Here is a 21,174-nt window from a genome sequence, read left to right on the forward strand (position 1 = left end):
GATCATGTTTCCATCGAATTTATACTCAGTACTTTCTCTTCTTTCCGGAATGATAGCCTGCGTTCACCATTTTAAAGAAATAATCAAGATTTTGATGGTCTCTTGAGGAATTCGTTATCATTCTTCCCTCATGGCGGTTTTCAGGTCTCCTATTGTTGTAGGGGCTGAATTACGAGCTCTAAGCTTTATTTTTTAATTGTCTCACATGAGCTCTGTAGGTTTCAAATCGAGACTTTTTGCTAACCAGAGTGTAACTCTAATGCGGACCTCTTCTAAATACTGGATCACGATTCGCTCTACGTGCTTCCGAGCATTATCATGCATAGACTCAAAGTTTTTGCAGATACAGCCGGCATATTACACCATATGATAGTCCAAAACCTCGGTAATGTATTGAACAGCATTTAATGAGCATTTTTTTATCGTCAAGCTCCGTGCGTCTTGTCAAAGAAATGCCACTCTAGAACTTTACAGAGCCTCCATCATAATCGACCGTTTCTCTTACCTAGCACTGAACAAATCGTTCATCTGGTCATCGCATGACATAAAGACGTCTATCAGCACCATATAAAGTCATTCGCATCTTGTCACTCAAAAGTACTGACTCACATTGGCCTATAGTCCAGTTTACGTGATTTCGAGTCAATTGAAGTCTGGTTTGTCGATGAGCTGTGGCTGATTGTGGCCCTGTTTCTGGCTGGTGTGGTCTTAGGTTCTACTCCTAAAGTCTTCTTCTAACATTTCTGTCATTTATACCCACCTCCTTATCTTCACGCAGGCGTCACTAGAGATCTACACCAGACAGATGTCGATTTTGTAGAGTTGATTACATTATCTAGGGGTCGTCCCTTTGAGTTGCCGCCCTATTTCTTTCAGATCAATATTTTCATCGATACTGCCCATTCTCTAGAAACCTTTGGTAAACTCATCGAACTGCAAAACAGCTCAGATTTTACTTTTTAGCCACGACAAGTTGACATAACCCCTGTTTTAGTAGAGCCACAGTTTGGGCCCCCTTAGCTAGAGTAGTATCCATTATATTGAGACAAAATTTATCAAAACTACAGCATCAATTATTAAACTTAACGTTATGAACAAGAGATCCCAAAAAAAGTCATTTTTGAACTGGGAACACGGGCATAATTTGTCCCGCCGTAAACCGTCAAATCAACACTGTACAGTATTTCTGTATAAAAATTTGTTAAGAATCTTTAAGTGCAGTAAAATTTTCGACAAACATAATGATTAGCATGTTATCAGACCCTTACAAGAAAATACAACAATCTAAGACGACTTATTTGTGAAATAATCGATAAATAGCAAACATAGTGTAGGTGGGTCGATTTTTTTGATGACCAGTGTAGATAAATAAAATGGATTTCATTCTTCTGTACCCCTGCAGTATTTCTACGCAAAGCCATTTTTCTAGAAAAACTAACGTGATTTATGTTGGTTCTATTTGTACAAGTTGGTACTATTCAATGATGGCACTGACTCTAACCAAAAATGTTTTACTTTTAAATACAAAATAAACATTGACATAGGCGTATTTGTGTGTCTATGGTATTAGTTTAGCAAATAAACTCAAACTCAGTTTGAGTTTGAGTTTGAGTTTAGCAAATAAAGATTTACATTCATTTTACACAAAGTATAATGGGCAAAGTTTTCATACCGATGTGGAATATTGTATTACGGATTATCATTGTGTTATCAGAACGCACGTTACTAAACTTTTCCTACACAATAAATTGTTTATATAAATAATAGTAATAATTTGTAACAGAGAACAACAACAACTATTATCTCTGGGGCTTAACACTACTCCTGTATTTTAAGTATTTTATTACCTTTATCATCATCACTTCATAGTTTACCTATATGAAAATGAAGTTTAAGTGATTCTTAATAATTTGAAATAGGCGCAAGAAAAACACGATTAGAAAAATTAGTTTTGCATTAGCCCGGTTTACACGCACACTCTTTACCGCGTGATTGAGTGCGCGGGATTGAACACGGGAAAGCACGCGCGCTGAGGAAAGAGGAAAGATTGTGCGTGTAAACGATAATCGCGCGCGATTGAACGAAGGAAAGCATGGCGCGTTGGAGTGTGTGCGGAGTGGACGCGCAATCTCGTTCTCTCTGTCATCGTTTAAATGCTCGCACTTTCCCGCGTGAAAGCCGAATCGCGCGCGAAAGAGCGTGCGTGTAAACCGGGCTATTGGAATTAAAACAGAAAGTTAATCATTACATGGAAAGAAAATGTGGATTAAATACTAGTTTTCTTTCTCGATGGGCTTTTTGAACGTTACTCTTATGTAACCACCGATTATTTATTATTGTATTATTTACTGTTTTATATAAAAGCATCTGCTTTGCTCAGGGCTAGCCAATTGGCATCGGATCGAAAAAAAATTTTGCACGTTCGTTTCAAATTTATGATATGTACTTACTCTAGTGTTAGCCCGCGTCGTGGTCCATAGATAAAAATGATACTACATATCAATTTGTAAATATTATATCCATTAGCTTTAATCTTAATCAGCATCGATTTAATTTGTGATGCGAAATTTCAGAAAGGATATACATAATAGGTATATTATGTTAAATATTGTATTCTATCCCATACACTTATGTTAGATGAGGTGAGGTCATTGACTTTCCTTACACTTCACGTCTTTCATTATGATTGAAATTATCATTTCACATTAAAAACGCCCATCGCAGTCATAATACTCTAATTTGAGTGATTACATTCCATACCAACAACGTAATTTATTTGTTTATATTGCTACACATTTTTTATGTAAAATTTATATTTTTCAAGAGCTCTTTTATGTTATTACTGTTTGTGTATGTCGCCTGAGAGCGGCGGATATCATATTGTTTCAATGAAACTTTTCAATCAATGACTAACTCGCCTCCCCGAATACGAATATAATTATACCAATTAATAGTCGAAACGGAAAGAGAAGAATATACTATAATAATTACACATATCTCTAGGCGATTGATAGTTTGGTACTTCGTATTGATATGCTAATTGCGACTACGTGTCTTCTGTCAGGTTCTTTTTATATTCATCTGCTTGTTAATAATACAGAATTTATCTTAATGGGTTTTGTCGTAGTCTAGTTTGTTAGCGTTATAAAAACTGTGTGATGAGGATAAATTTCGATTTTAATTATTTCATCAATCCAATAGAATGATTGAAGGACAATTTATCTCATAAGGACGTTGTTAGACTCTTATTCAATTGGCCTTGAAGGGGTCAAAATCATGTGTGTCCATACTCCATACTGAGAGAAATCTGTTTTCATTACTTAATATTTTTGATAATGAGATCACAATTTAGTGGTATATAGTAAAAAGTTAAAAACACACTAACTAATTCAATTTAGTAAAATATCAGCTATGCGGTCTTCTTGAAGAACAGTGGTGCAGTTTCCATGCGCATCTATAATAATCCATACTAATATTAAAAATGCGAAAGTAACTCTGTCTGTCTGTCTGTTACTCAATCACGCCTTAACTACTGAACCAATTTGCATGAAATTTGGTATAGAGATATTTTGATACCCGAGAAAGGACATAGGCCACTTTTTATTGCGAAATATAGTTATGTACAATAATATCAAGTAGTAATTAATAATAATATCAAATCTTTTTTATTTCTTGCTTTTCCGTTTTTGAAGTCGGTTGTTTTTAACGCAGTTATTTTTATTTATTACTTTTTAGTGTATTTTTCAACACGAATCAAACGAGCCCAAACTCGATAAAGTTGAGTCAATATATTACTGAGTTCCTATGGCCACCTTCCGATTCCATCATCAAATCAGCTTCATGTCATGATAATGTTTCATCGCTATCAAATTTACATACGTATACAAAATTTTAGCTGAATCGGTTACCGGGAAGTGAATCAAAGTTACTTGCTACATATCAACTTAGTCATCGAGTACAGACAAAAATGCTCATAAAATAAAAACTACTGGGCCTATCCGAAAAAAAAATAATGGGACCAATTCGACACCATCCCGCACCGAACAAAAAAAGAATCACGTAAATCGGTTCAGAAACCTCGGAGTAATCGGTGTACATACATAAAAAAAATATACCCGCCGAATTGATAACCGCATAAAATCGCATGGAGAGCTTAATTTTCATTAAAGGCTCTAATCGCACGGAAAGCTAAATTTTCACAAAAAACTCTCATCGCACGGAGAGCTTAATTTTCACAAAAAGCTTTAATCGCACGGAAAGCTTAATTTTCACAAAAAGCTCTAATCGCACGGAGAGCTTAATTTTCGCAAAAAGCTCTAATCGCACAGAAAGCTTAATTTTCACAAAAAGCTCTAATCGCAAGGAGAGCTTAATTTTCACAAAAAGCTCTAATCGCATGGAGAGCTTAATTTTCACAAAAAGCTCTATTCGCACGGAAAGCTAAATTTTCACAAAAAAGCTCTAATCCCACGGAGAGCTTAATTTTCACAAAAAGCTCTAATTGCACGGAGAGCTTAATTTTCACAAAAAGCTCTAATCGCACGGAGAGCTTAATTTTCACAAAAAGCTCTAATCGCACGGAGGCTTCATTTTCAAAAAAGCTATAATCGCACGGAGAGCTTAATTTTCATTAAAAGCTCTAATCGAACGGAAAGCTTAATTTTCACAAAAAGCTCTAATCGCACGGAGAGCTTAATTTTCACTAAAATCTCTAATCGCACGGAGAGCTTAATTTTCACAAGAAGCTCTAATCACACGGAGAGCTTAATTTTCATAAAAAGCTCTAATCGCACGGAAAGCTTAATATTCACTAATAAAAATAACTACGTTAAAAACAACCGACTTCAAAAACGGAAAAGTAAGAAATAAAAAAGATTTGACATTATTATTTACTACATATTATTTATATGTGCTATTTATTAAAAAGGTTTGATGTCGGTGCACGGGCTTAATACTAAGTGCTTAATGTTCGGCACCAACTTCAAACCTATTTAATAAATAGCACATCCATACTAATATTATAAAATATGCGAAAGTAACTGTCTGTCTGTTACTCAATCACGCCTTAACTACTGAACCAATTTGCATGAAATTTGGTATAGAGATATTTTGATACCCGAGAAAGGACATAGGCCACTTTTTATTGCGAAATATGTACCACGGGCGAAGCCGGGGCGGACCGCTAGTTATTAATATAATGAATAAATGTTGTGAATACTATTCATTTTAAAATGTGTAGTTTTTCGATAGAATCCTACCTCCAGATAGGTACTTTTGTAAAAAACAAAATGTTCGATGGCATTTAACTCTTTAGCTAACTATTTAGATACTTGTATTCTACAAAAAGCTGTAACGTAGTTATTCGTAAGTTCTGTGTAAAACTGGCAAAAAGTGCCAATTAACTGGATTGTAATAACTCCACAAAGCAAACTGGGAATAATTGTTGCGGTAGTGTAGAGTCGCGTGCGCAGTGGCACGGTTCGTACTTCGCTTCGTCCAGACGTACCGCGGGCGCTTCGCTGTCATTTTTGATGCGAGAGGAAAACTTTTTGAGCAATGTTAAAGTTAGCCCAATTAATTGTTGTTAAGACCCTTGGCAATTGGCATATAATAGGTATGGTTGTTTTGTATGTTGAGCAATCAACGAAATCATTACCATCGAAGTATTTTTTTTATTCATGAAAATTCTTGTTTTAAAATCCACATCTTCGACAAGTGTCGGGTTGAAAATAAATTGTTTATCGACATTAGATTTCTCGAATCGGGACCTATCCTATCACAAAGTTTACATCATTGATATTGTCCGAAACAACGACTAGATTTAAGCGATAATTTCGCTATTGTCCTATTCAAAAGCAGTGCAGGTTCATACACAGGTGGCCATCATACATTGAAATGGTATTAATGATTGTGCAGGCACAGCGCAATAATTGTTGGTCGCGTGCGCGCGCGCAGCCAACCAAACGTACCGTGCCTCGTGCGCCGGTGTTATTGCCCTAAACCAGGTGACAATGCGTCAATTCATAGTTTATGACTTGTACTAATGAATTGCGTCGAATGGAAATTAATTTCTTACTACGCATAGTACATGTGTACTGTCCAAACGTATAGTATACGTTGCACAAGTAATCTTATATATAAAAATGAATCGCAAAATGTGTTGGTAAGCGCATAACTCGAGAACGGCTGAACCGATTTCGATAATTCTTTTTTCATTATATTCCTTGAAGTACGAGGATGGTTTTTATGTAGAGAAAACGTAAATATGTACCACGGGCGAAGCCGGGGCGGACCGCTAGTATAACAATAAAATTCTGATAGTAAGTACAAATGTCAATAGGTACGGTGGCTCTTCCACATTGAAGAGGTATAATTTTGACACGTATGTAAATAATATGATAAAAATATACAATCAGTAAAGTTAAATGTTGAAGAATTTCTAAATAGGTCATAAAGCTTTTAACGAGACTTAACGACTTGATATCCTTCTCCTATTGTCTTGCAAGCACATGCCAATTAAACTTCACACAATACCCATGCTATAACGTTTTAGTATTTTTATCTATGTGCATTATTATCATTTCATTTATTCAAGTTGTTTTAATGTGGTAGGTATTCGATATTTATGCAAAGTTATAAAAACTAATGTACCAGTAACAATACCTTATCAATTATCATAAAAAATATGGCATAGGGCATAGGCTATAGGTGTATCGCAACACCTGCTATGAAAATAAACATAAATTAAAATGTTTATTAACTTTGATTATTATTTTTAAAACATATCTGAGATACTTATATATCCTACTCAAAGACAGAGATTGCTGTTGTAGTATTTTTCTTTACAAACCAAACAGACGGGTCAAACTATGGGTTTATAATTATTATTATGCACATTTGTTATTTGTTTATATGCATTTGCATGCGTATCTCGTATGTCCTCGCGCATTCGCTTGCATAAGCGTTTTATATTATAGCGTACTTTAGCATAATATTTGATGGTATGTGACTATGTGATAATGTGGTAATAAAAGAGACTCGTGCTTTTGAGGGTGGAATTTTGTGAGTCATTTCTATTTTTTTGACGGTTTATACAAATATTTTATATAATACATGATTCAGTTACAAAACAATAATGTATTTCGTCTTTATGATTTTGTGTTGACTGGTTATTCTTAATGTTACAGTAACACAATACACTTAATTACAGATACCATTGTTCTTTCACACACCTAGCCTTTTTGTGTAAATAATGATACACGTCAGTTGCGCGCGGGCGCGTGTTATCGTTGGACGCGTCGACCTATTTAATAATCATTATTATAGTTCGATTCTTAACGCGACCGTCACGAGCGACGCGCTTGCTTCGACTAATCATGTGCATTCTTATTCCTATTAATAATAAATTCAATTATGGATAGCGTTGTTAATGAAGAATATTCGCGTGCTGAGGGAGATGTGACAGAGAGTAGTGAGATGAGGGGAAACGAGTTTATTGAGAGTGAGTTGACGAGAGAATCTGGAATTTTAAGTGGTGATGTGGATCAGGAGCGACCTCCAAAAAGAGGTCGGGAATTAAACTCTGAAGAGATTTGGACTACGGTAACAAGAAAGTCGAAGAGATTTGGTCGTGCGGATGTAATAAATGACACGGAGATAATACCGGAAGACAAAATAGAGGTTTGCTTGACATGTACAGAGAAGCTGCCGAAACAATTTGGGCTAGCAAAAATACTAAAATCAGAGAATGTGCAAAATGTAATACGAGTTAAATACATAAATTCGTACAAAGTCTTGGTCCAATTTAATAATGAGGAAAGTGCGGAACATTTTGTTACGTCCAAAACTTTTAACGAGAACGGGTATAAGTGCTATAAGACGTTAGAAACAAATCAATCGTACGGAGTCATAAACAATGTTGACTTAGAATTGAGTGAAGAAGAAATTATGAAGGGCCTTTCATGCACAAGTGCGGTTATATTATCGGCGAAAAGATTAAAGCGTAAAAACACAAACGACGGACGCTGGGAAATAAGTGAATCAGTCAGATTATCATTTAAGGGTGCTTCCTTGCCGGCATATGTATATGTTTATGACACTAGATCACGCGTTACCCCTTTTACTTTCCCCGTCACACAATGCTCACGCTGTTGGCGCTTTGGCCACACAATAAAAATGTGCACGTCTTTCAGAACAATATGTCCAAAATGTTCCGGGTATCACGCTAACTGTACAACTACCAAATTTATTTGCAATAATTGTAATGGAAGACACATGGCTATGGCTAAAATATGCCCTGTTTTTAGAAAAGAGAAAAAAGTCAGGGAACTGATGACTGAATTTAATTGTACTTACAAGCGTGCACTTACCTTATATGTGGTTCCATCACCTATTGATTTGGACTCAGAAGAGGACTCACCAATAATTGCAAATGAGTCAGGCATTTGCACTTCAAGTATACCCGAACCGGGAACCGTATCACAGGGAGGGTCAGAAATACCCACGTATGCTAGCATAACAAAAAGAACTCCGAAAAGATCCGTAAAAAAGACCAAAATTCCTAAACGCACACATGAAGAAAGAATGGTTGAGGATGTACTTGAACAAGTTTCCGAGGCGAGTGAGAATGAGAGCAAATTGGAAGAGAATACAGATCGAAATTCCAAGTCAAAATCTGAACAAATATCTTGGCGAATTCTTCTTAAAAAATTAAAGGATAAAATTTTTGAAGCTAAAGAAGGGACGTGGTTTGAGAAGATTAAGGACTGTTTAAGTATATTTCTTGATGGAGTTTTCACTTTATTCATGCAGTATATCGGAGATATTTCTTGTTGTAATCTTATTAAACAGTTATGGACTCCAGCAGCTCACGGATCTCAATAAGTGTCCTTCAGTGGAATGCACAGAGCATTCGTCATAAAGTAAAAGAATTTGAGAGCTTGCTAACTCAAGAAAAGATTCACATAGCAATATTAAGTGAAACTTGGCTGATCCCAAACAGCTCATTCCGTATAAGTGGATACAACATATTCAGATTGGACCGGGCTGACGGTTATGGAGGGGTCGCAATTCTTACGCACAATTCTATTAAATCACAGTTATGCAGTACACAGCTACATAACACCCAGATAGAAATGATTCACGTTAAAGTTTTAAATTGTAAAAATCTCGAAAATATTTTTTCTATTTATTGCCCTCCAAATGTTAGAACTTCAACTAGTGATTGGGATCAAATTTTTTCTTTAGGTAACCGAAAAACCCTTATTGCTGGCGACTTAAATGGACATCACACAAATTGGTCAACTAAGTCTGATGTTAGAGGTAACCAATTATTTGACTCATTAATAGAAAATAACTATATATATCTAAATGATGGTTCCCATACTAGAATCAAACTGGTTAATGGTTCAGCACAAAAGTCTTCTCCTGATGTTTCTTTTCTCTCTGCGGACGTAGCATTTGATTTTAGTTGGTCAGTTTTAAATGAGAGCCTAGGAAGTGATCACCTTATGATTAAAATTAAAACAGAGATCGAGAGGGTTAGCAGTTGTAAAGCTCGACGAAACTTTAAGCTGGCCGACTGGAATAAATACCGTAATTATATTGAGGAGTCACTTGTTAATTTTGGTCTTGATGACAATCATCAATCTGCTTATGATGATTTTATAAATATTATAAATAGAGCAGCCCAGTTATCAATTCCCTGTAAAAAGATTTTCCAGGATCCAATTCATCATCGAAAATTCACCCCTAAACCATACTGGAATCAGGAAATTTCAAGGGCCATAGCGGAGCGTCGTAAAGCATTAGGAGCATTTAGAAGAAATCCTACACCGGACAATCTTACGTTTTTACAAGCTAAGATTAGTTTGGCACAAAGACTGATTCGCGATTGCAATACTAAATCATTTAGGCGGTTTTGCGATAGTATTGATGAAGTAACAAATGCCGGTGAAATGTGGTCCAAGATTAAATGGATTAAAGGTTATAAAGCGTCGAGAGATATTTTAACTCGTGAGAAAGCCGACGCTCTGCTATGCTCCTTAGCACCTGATTACGTTACACCTACGGTTCCTGATTTTGGTGGGAATAATCCTGAGTTGTCACTGCCGGTTTCGTTACAGGAATTGAAAAATTCAATCAAGATATCAGACACTGCGCCTGGAATGGATGACATATCGTATTCTATGATAAGTCACCTGCCAGAATCTGCTCAGAAAATACTAACGTAATGGCACCGAATTCCGACCACTGATTGATACGGCTAAATGAATCCTTTAAAAGATAAATTAAATACTCTAGAGGTCATAAGAAAAAATGATATTATGAAAGATTACGAACTTATATTTTAAAATATGCACATAATTGTATTTCATAATGGCTTTTTATTACTTAAATTTGGATTTTAACTGTCACGACTGGAAATTAACTGAAAGCACCATTTTCCGACCGACTGAGTACAAATGCGCGTGTTTCCGACCACTGAGTAGCTAGATTCCGACCAGCCAAATATTTTCTACTAAAATCAACTTTATGATAATAGAAATACAATGGAAATTCGTAAAAACCCGTTTCGTCTTTTCACTGCATCACGCGTGGACCGATTTCGATAATTCTTTTTTTATTATATTATTTGAAGTACGAGGATGGTTCTTATGGAGAGATATTTTAAATATGTACCACGGGCGAAGCCGGGGCGGACCGCTAGTTTTAAATAATATTTGAGCATTTATTATAATAACAAAAACTAACTCTATGTTAGACTGTAGTAGTTCACTGGTCATCCACACTAATTTAGAATGTCCCATTGACTACTTTGCCCAATTCTAAAATCCATTTCACCAAAAGTATTATTTCAGCTAATGAGAATACTTCAGCCTCTTTTTTATCACTCATGATGATGACCTGAAACGCATGCAATTTCACTCAAGCACAGCGCAAGCAAAAGCAACCCAGTTGGACGGAAACAGGGAAATAAATAGCACCTAGATTCCGACCAAACCTACATTTACGTAATAAAGCCTCTAAACCGAAATTGATATTCATTTTTAGTTCATTTCTATTTCATATGTACACTTATAAAGATCTCACAATTTCGTAGTTATGCAATTATGTGTCATAAACGTAAAATATAGGGTTTTTAAACCAGACCGGTCTTTGTAAATGAAAAACAAAAAAATCAAAAAAGAGTGTCATTTAAAACGAATATTACAAATAATCCATAAAAGTTAGCATTGGTCGCATACAGGTGTTGTATATAAGCATAGCGTTTAGAATAAATAACTTAATACGAAACCTCCACAAAACAACATGCATAATAGAAAATTACCTTCTTTTAAAAAGTGCGAAATTCCTTTTACCGACCGATTCGGTCGGATTTCGGAATGTTGTTATTTTGACAAGCTCCTCATTCCGTCCATAATTATTTGTCCAAAAAAACGTATAAAAACACGCTATCTTTGCATGTATATTTTAAAATTAATAATATAAAACACCAATAAAACGTTTAAAGTAAATTAACCACAAACTTATCAAAGTATTTAGCGTAAAAATCCACATGTTTATTTTCACCGTTTTATGTTTTTTTCGCATTCAATCCAATACAAACTACACCCTCGCCTAGCTTTTGTTGGATTGACGAAATGTCGGTTAAAATTTTAAACCCAATTTTTTACAAATGACGTACGATAAGTGATTGGATCGAAAGCCTTCCGTTTCATGAGTGTCGCGCGTATTTTAAACGTTTTATCAAATAAAAATCAAAATGGTCGGATAGAGGAGGCTAGTCGGAAACCGGTGCCGTTACGTTAGTCATATTATTTAATAGATTTTTAAATGATAAATTTGTTCCGAATCAGTGGAGAGACGTCAAAGTAGTTCCTGTACCGAAACCTGGCGTACAAAATAGTCAATCCTCGGATAAAAGACCCATAGCCTTAATCTCCTGCCTGTGTAAAATTTTGCATACGATTATAAACCGTCGTCTAGAATGGTATTTCGAGAAATCTCTTAAATTTCCAGAAGAGATGGTAGGTTTCAGAAGATCGCGTTCTTGTATTGATAACTTGACTAGATTGGTTTCACGGATTCAGAGTGGTTTTTCTAAGGGAATTTTAACGGTAGCGTGTTTTTTGGATATAAATAGTGCTTACAATAATGTATGTCTAGTAAGTTTAATAAAGGCACTACAAAAACATAATGTGGGGTCATTGATTTCTGGTTATCTTTGGGAGATGTTACATCTAAGGCGGCTATCGATCGAAATTGGATCAGAATCTATCACTCGTACAGCTGGAGTTGGATTGCCACAGGGTGACCCTCTCTCCCCGTTACTATTCAATGTCGCCACCATGGATATCTGTAATAGCCTTCGTAATGTATTTGTATCGCAATACGCAGACGATTTTGTTATCTATGCTAGCCACAAAAATATTAATGTATTAGCTCAATTAGTTCAAACGGCCTTGGATACATTCTGTACAATAATATCTAGTATTGGTTTGGATGTTTCTCAAAGAAAGACTAAATTTTGTGTTTTTTCAAGGAGTCAGTGTAGGAACAGTAATTATAATAATATTATTTTAAAAATTAATAATCAGGAGATAAGCCAAGTAGACAGCGTTAAGTACCTAGGTTTGTGGCTAGACAAAAGACTAAAATGGGGCCGACATATAAATGAAACTCAGGAGAAGACTCTTAAATTTCTGAATACGTTTAAAGTTTTGGCAGGTGCGAAGTGGGGGGTCCACCCGAAACACCTTAGACGTCTTTATTTATCGATTGTAAGAAGCAGACTAGATTATTGTAGTTTCCTGTATGATAATAGTATTAAAAGCCATTTGTATAAACTAACTAAAATTCAAAACCAGGCAATGAGGGTTATCGGAGGGTTTGTTAGAAGTACGCCAATTCATGTAATGGAAAGTGAACTGTGTATACAGCCACTGGAAATACGTAGAAAATATCTAGCTGCTAAATTTTACTTGAAATCAAGATCTATTGAAAATAATCCCACGTACAAGGTTTTAGAGGATTTGGATTCCCTTTGTTTAGACTCTTATTGGCGACGTAAAAAAATTCCGCTGTTAATAGAAACTCACCGTAAATTTTGCAATAATCCCGTAGCTTCAAACTCACTTTTAGACTATTTCTCATTAGACAAATGGATGAATTACTTTGATATTTCTGGGAATATCTGTGTTGTTATTGAAGGTTTGAATATGAGTAAAAGCAAACTATGTAAGGCTAATATTAAAAGCATATGTTCAGAATATTTATTTAAAAATTATAATACATGTTATAAGTTGTTTACAGATGGTTCAAAGGATGAAAATGGATGTGGATCAGCTTTTTATGACCCACAAAAAAATACACGCCTTGCGTTAAAGATAAATGCTAATTTATCTGTTATGCACTGTGAGTTAGTTGCGATTTTGGAAGCGTTGTCTTATATGTCAACGGTGGATTGCAATAACCTTGTCATTTTATCTGACTCAAAAAGTGCTTTGTTACACTTGGCTCGGCTACCTTCGAGAGGTCGAGGGTTTCCGATAGCCTACACTATTCTAGACACCATCTGTAAACTTCAATCCCAAAATAAAACCTTAGTTATCCAGTGGATTCCTTCACACGTAGGCATCCCGGGCAATGAGGAGGCTGACACTGTGGCTAGGCAGGCAATTAGTGACGGAGTATTATTTAATAGTCTACCGGTTTATTCCGAAGTACTTTCCTGTGCAAAAAAAATGTGTCGTAATTTATGGCATGAATATTTTAATGAGCGCTCACTCACAAAAGGTATTTGGTATAGGACGATTCAGTGTCAGCCTCCTACATCGCCCTGGTTCGATTCTGATAAATGTAATAGGAAAAATTCTGTTATTTTGATGAGACTTCGTTCGGGGCACATCCCGTCAAATAAGTTTAAATTTCTGTTAAAGCTAAGTACATCTCCTAATTGCCAAGAATGTGATGTCATTGATGATGTTACACATATTTTGACGGAATGTGTTCGGAATGAGGCCTTACGATCTCAATTAATGTACAATATTAATATAGATAGTGATTTAAATCTGGGATGGTGTAACAGCATCTTGGCTTTTCCTCTTTCTCGAGAAGCAAAGATGCTGATAAAACTATATTTGGGTGGTAGTAGTTAATTTTTATTATGTATGTAGTGGAGCGCCGTAAGGTTTATACCTCGGAATCCAGGGCCAGTCAATGAATCTTAATATAAACCTTGAAAATATGTTTTTAATAGTATATAGAAAAATGTTAAAAAAAATTTTTTTCGCGCTCTCAATTTTTTAATAATTATTATAAACAATTATTAATTTTTTGGAGTTTTCATTGATTTATATTAGTCTAAAGTCATATTTTAAAAAGAACAACTATTACAAACTTGAAAACTTGATCTTGGATCTTTAGGGACTGCAGATATACCGATGAAGGTCGGGTTGGAGAATAGAGGGGATAACAGCAGCTGTTCGGTATTATTCATGGCGGGCCCTCACAGGATAGTACACGACGTTATAACTTGCTAAACTTAATACGTAGCTATTGTTTTCGTTCCGAAAAATATTTATTTCAGATTTTTGTTTATTAAAAATTAATGTTTATATTATTGTGCAGTGAGTGTGATAAAAGTTAATTACTCAACATTACTGAGTTTTAAAAACTTTGAAAATAGTGGCATAAATTGTAAGTATTTGTATTTCATTTATATTACATGCTTTTGAAAACAGTTATAAATATTTTGTAATAAATCGATGTTAAAAGTTAGAATAAAATAGTAGAATTTAATAATATAAATCATTAATTATGTAAAAGTTAGTTATTAATATTACTAATATTTGTTGTTGCAGCCACGTGTCGCAATGGGTGAACCATCCAGTATTGATGTACAAGCAATGATGAAGCTCATTTGTGATAAAATCGGATCTAGTTCTGAATTAAGCTCTGAACTAGGAGATATTATAAAAGTCACTAGAGGCATATCATCATTAAAAGCTGCATCTGCGAAAAGAGGGGATGGACTTTCTCAGTATATAAATACTCGCGACTTTGTCTACGTGCATTCGGTATGCAGACAAAAATATATTAATAAAGGATGCATTAATTCTTAATTAAAAAAAAAAGAACACCACATCTGCATGCTCTCCACCTAAAAAAAAGCTTTGAACAGCTACTTCAATTGATTTTGATTGGAAAACTAGGTGCTTCTTTTGTGAAAAAGAAGCTCATGAAAAACAGGATGTGGAGCATCTTGTGGGTGCAGGAAAAGTGGATTAAACTGCACTGCAGCTTGCTTAGAATGCAATGGTGACAGCTGCACTAATCCTTCACCTACAATCTATATCAACGAGATCGACGACGACAACAATAATGTACAATGATGTAACAATGTGTATAGTTAATGATAAATTTTTTTTGTAACTTATTTTTTACGATAATCTAATAAATTAACATTGAAGTTACTCTGCACATATAATTTATTACAAATAAAATTAAATTTTTCACTATAAACACTTTTTCCCCCTTCCGCCTCTCATTTTTCAGTAAATTGTTGTTAAAAATTGTTGTAAATCGAGATCGGTCATTTTTTTCTTTTTAACTTTTTTATTTCAGGTTTTAATAATGCAGTCTCATACTTGATATACAGATTCATTGACTGGCCCTGGGTTCCGAGGTTTGACCATTTTTATGCCTTACGACACTCTACTAATGCTAATATCTTGCTAATATCGTGTTATTTGCTTTTACGGGGGTGACATTGTCAACTGTTGACAAAACCCCTTTTAAATAAAGTAAGAATAAAAAAAAAAAAAAAAAAGATACACGTCCTTAAATAGATTTGACATCAATGGTCATTCCAACGTGCTCTTTGTTGGGAAAACCCGCGGTGTAAAGCGAATCTATTATCACAGACAGATCGCTTGCGAATTTGTAAAACCAACCGATTTTTGTCTAATCATGATTGTGCGCACGAGGCCTCGTTCCTTGTTATTGTTGGTTCATTAACTATTTGGTACTTATTTACTTACTTGTCGGTGTGACTGGTATGCATGGAAGCCAATATTAAAATTGCAATATTGTGAAGTACATATGTAGTTATAGGTATACATTTTATATATATTATATATTATGCTTATTATAGCAATTAAATATGAGTGGAAAATAATTCGTATTTATAGAAATTAAAAATACTACACATGTAATATCATTATAGATTTGTAATAATATCGTATGTTATCAAAACACAACTTTAACAAATCATAAATAAGCCAGAAAGGTTAGATGTTCTTCTTGTTTTTATTGCTACCAAATTACTTCAATACATTGCCATTACAATACGGTATTGCAAAATGATTTATACTGATCAAACAATTGCTTTGTACTGCACGCTTCGAAAACACGGAGGTGCATACGCGATAAATAATCAAGTATAAAGAAGCAGTCAATTAGTCATCGGGTGGGGAAAAAGTGGGTTTATTCTCGGAACGTGTTCCCTCGTAGGGGAGGGAGGCACGTGGTCATCAGCTGTTGGGGGTCAACGCACGCGCTCGCGGAAAACCGCGCGAGTCAACGCTCCGGCCGCCCGCGCCGCCGCGGCCGGCCGGTTACCGAAATACCAAGACATGTCTGCAAACTTGGGGACGCGAAAATAATTAAATAAGCTTGTAATATAAGTAATATAAAGATCATAGTGTGTTCAACGGTTTATCTGCAATTGGATGAGGTTGTTATTGTTAGTCATAAAAAAAACAAATAGGTACCTACCTATATTGGAAAATTAAATTTTTTGTTTTGATATTTTAAGCTCAATAAGTAAACAATGTTGTTTTTGTTGTAATATGATACTACAAGCGATCAAATCTTGCCGGATTTTCCTTGACAAATATCCATAATATTGATGATGTTATACATGTAATTTCCTTCCATTAGCCTCCATAGATATCTAATTTAATGTAACCACTAAGACTCATAGCTATAAAATTTAAACATGTTTACATTTCTTTAGAAGAAGTTAGTCATTTATCTGGAAACTTATCATATAAATAATGGTTTATTAAATACTAGAGGTCCGCCCCGGCTTCGCCCGTGGTACATATTTCGCAATAAAAGGTAGCCTATGTCCTTTCTCGGGTATCAAAATATCTCCATACCTCATATTTCATGCAAATTTGTTCAGTAGTTTAGGCGTGATTGAGTAACAGACAGACAGACAGAGTACTTTCGCATTTATAATATTAGTATGGATTTAAACCCAGTTGCAAATCCAACATCTCGAGCTACGTACGATTATAAGGATTTAAAAAAATCAACCTTTGCTTATATTTTAATTAATATCCTATGTATATGTATCGATTTCTAATCTTTGTTTATGTTTAATTTTATATTCCTTCCTATTACATTAACTATTGTAATGTTTTGAACTTAAAACATAAACGAACCTGTTTTTTTCAACAATTATAAACACTACATATTATAAAAACTGAGCGTGTATGGAGTAGGTGTATGATGAAGTAAGCAAAGATTTCTCGGTTCAGTACACGCCAGCGGACCAACACAGCTCCAACTGCTCGGATGAATCGTTCAGGAAATGCGCACATCAAAATGCCCTAGAGCTTAGTAGATCGTAAAGTTAATCGTTTCTTTAATTGCGCAATATTATCATTTTATTACGCTATCAATTATTTTGTGTCAGTGTTATGATAGTGTTAATAGATCACTTGCAAATGAACTTTACCATGGAAGTTGCACGAGCTTTTCGTATCATTTTTTTCGTAAGTTTAGTTAATTAACGAAACCCTGCGCTACCTATCCGTTTTTTCTTTTTAAAAATCGCAGAAAGTGAATTGCAGTTGTGCAATTATTTGCAGTTCACGGATTTGGATGTAATGCAATTGATTAATTGTGTAACATGGATTAGGTTCCATTTAGTCCATTTACATATTTTTAGAATTACTACGTATTTTTAAATTATGTGTGTATCAACTACTACCATAAATCATGTCAATAAAAACAAGTTTAACTAAATAATGGCCATCTCTCTTTGCAGTGCGCAGCTACGACAAGCACGACAAATGCGGTCTGGTGTGGATCCCGCGCGTGGTCGCGTACCGGTGCCGCACGTGCGGCATCTCGCCGTGCATGTCCATCTGCCGCGAGTGCTTCCACCGCGGCGACCACTCGACGCACGACTTCAACATGTTCCTGTCGCAGGCGGGCGGCGCGTGCGACTGCGGCGACAAGTCCGTCATGAAGGAGGACGGGTGAGTTCTGAGTCCGCACTGCAACTGGTGTCTGTTGGCAGCTTGGCGTTTGGGGGGAAGGAATAGATGCATCAAACTCAAACATTTATTTATTCATTTAAAAGCAATTTTGAATCGTTATAACATTTTTTACATTTACCACCGATTCGGAAAGCAGTATCGATGGAGAAGAACCGGCTAGAAACTCCATAGTTGCTCTTTTAAGGTCCATAGTTTGCTCGTCACTTGAAGTGATCATATTTATGTGTGATCCTTGCTTTTAAGGAAAATATACACGAACGAGGCTTAGTTATTGCGCCAAAAGATTACTTAAAATAATGCAATCCTAAACGAGGAATTTCCCAGCAACTCAGTTTTCGCGTCTCTAGCGTAATCGTATACAAAACAAGCGAACCGAAGGGCAGTAGGTAGTGGAAGTCGTTCACGTGGGCGGGATGCCGTCACCCGGCATTAGCCCTGCGGCGAGCGGAGGCCCACGCGGGACTAGCGAAGGGATCGTATTGTAAATATAGCGTTTACGAGCATGTTTGTGTGATACTTTATGTCCGCTGTTTATGCTAAACTGCGCTATCTGAGATATGGTTCTTAATTGATGCTTAATCGCGCGTTGGACGACTTAACTATGCAAATTAGATGGTATCTAAACGAATAAGACAAGCCACTTGTGATAATAGTTACAATAGATAGAGATTACACAGTATTTAAAAGGAAATAGGAAAAGGAGAGTGTTGTTATCAGCTTGGTGATACTTCACATCACATATTTTGTTCGCACACAGATGGCTACTTAGTTTTGTATTGAAATTAGATATTTTTGTTCTCGGCTCTTTCTTGTCTAGGTATGTTAAAAAGCTTGATAACTGAGCTTTATCTTATGTCTTGATTCCAGCAAGATCCTTAACCTTTTTATGTAGACTGTCGCATTTATTATCAGATGATATACCCACTAAGAAAGAACAGATTACACTCGGTTATATATCCTTTGAATATATTATTAGTTATTTTATGATTCCTAAGCGGCGCCAATTTCCATGTATCAATTAATTATAATTATTAATTATTATCTTCAGTAATTATCGATGAAGGCAATAAAAGTGTATTTTTAGCCAAGATACACCCAGTAAAGAACACGTTACGAACATTATTGTCATCGCTGTATAAGCTTAATGTATGAGAAACCTTGATACAAGCTTATATCACGATCTTTTAATATCGCTTTGGATCCTCCTATTAAATATACCTATCACATTTTCTCCCCGACGTCTGATGGTATTAGAATTATATTTATCGTTATTTCATTTTGCAACTTTATTATTAAGCAGATTAAAGAGTATTATGTGATAATAATGATTGTAGACATCATTTACATTGATCACAAAGTACAATTTCCGTATCGAAAACTGTGATAATTGACTTCAAAAAGAAAGAGATTGTTAAATGTTTACAGGAATATCCACATTTTAATACATGTATTATTTTTCTTACTATTATTAATATACTCTTAATTGGCTACTATTGTACAACGAATTTGAAATAAAAAACAATATTGTTTACCTCGTATAGTAAAGGTAAGTCTTAATTAAAAATGGCGGTTGCATAACAGAGTCATTCGCGGTCACCGACCAAACAGCCCCGCCGTTACCTTCACCGTAACACCATGCCAATGTTGCCCATTGCGTCGACATGTAAATAGTTATTAGTGTAGGCTATTGTTATAGGCAAGCGGAGGGATGTAACTGTTTATTAAAAGCACTCAATAGAGTTGGGGTAATTGCTATTGTAATAGGAAGGCTTGAGGAACGTGATCATTTATGAAAACATTCAGAAGAATAAAGTAACCTGCCTAAACTGACTATCCTGAAAATTATGGTTTAACCACACCAGCACTAATAAATATTTGTTAAAGCTGAACTTTCAATTTGAGTAGGTTATGTTTTTCTTAATTGGTGAATTATTGTTTATTATCATATTCAATTGTTGCCTATTTTTCATAATGTTAGTCGCGATTGATGAAATTGTTCTTAGATAAGATTGTATGAAAGTGCGAAGTTCAATATTTGTTGGAGAATTTAGCTATCCAGTACTATTAATAGAATTCCTCTTTCCATTGCGTTCTTATTGAATTCAATGTACCTACTATAATATATCTAAGACATTTCCGCTGTGGAAAATTCATCTTCAATTAATACTGACTCGTTTCGCTTTTGCCACAACATATACAAAGCGTAGAGCTCCATAAACTGTTAGCATATAAAACATTAGTATCTAAGAATAGAGTTTCCCGGAAGGTGAAGGAACAATAGGCTCGTAAGTCGTAACTAACCTTAACCTTTGCCTCCAGCCTCGTCTAAATAGAGATAACTGTGTAACTCGGCACAGTTTGGCAACGTGACAAAATGGGATTACGCAGTGTCGCAGCACCGTACCGCAGCTCGAATGTGCCAAATTTTATTATTATGAATGAAGATTAGGGTGAAAACAAATTGAAACTGTTTTTGATTTATCGAGTTAAATTGGAGTTTATTGTAAAAATGTTAGAGACATATAGCCCGGCCTCGTCAAGGGTCCAATTTTAAGACATGTTTGCCATAACATTTTTTCTTGGCGATTTGATTCTATTTCGTTGAATTTTAGCAGAAAAGGATTAGAAGTAGACGATGACGTGATAAATTGACGCATGGAAGATTAGGGCTACTTCCTTTTATGCTAGTTCATTTGATTATTATGGGGTACCGGGCAAATATGGGATGTTTTAGCTAGATAAAGTAATAAATTTATTTATTCCGTTAAAAAAGGACAAAAGTAACTCCATTCGCAATCTACCTTTAAAATTCTTAAGGGAAATCAACATTTGAAAGCTACCACAACATTCTACCATATACAGCAGTATCTTTATTCGC

At 35.3% G+C, this 21,174-nt stretch overlaps 1 protein-coding gene across 1 annotated transcript in view; it reads left to right on the plus strand.

Moving 5' to 3' along the window:
* Window positions 1-21,174, plus strand: part of Ubr3 (Ubr3 ubiquitin ligase) — a 68,889-nt gene that overhangs the window by 6,780 nt on the left and 40,935 nt on the right. The window contains exon 2 of the mRNA XM_090108895.1: window positions 18,062-18,275. Within this exon, the coding sequence (XP_089965021.1) occupies window positions 18,062-18,275 (214 nt within the window). The remainder of the gene's footprint in view (window positions 1-18,061; window positions 18,276-21,174) is intronic.

Source organism: Colias eurytheme, chromosome 13 (assembly GCF_061535395.1).
Source record: "Colias eurytheme isolate Ceu_HAF_F1 chromosome 13, ilColEury1 Martin Lab GWU primary, whole genome shotgun sequence".
NCBI lineage: Eukaryota > Metazoa > Arthropoda > Insecta > Lepidoptera > Pieridae > Colias > Colias eurytheme.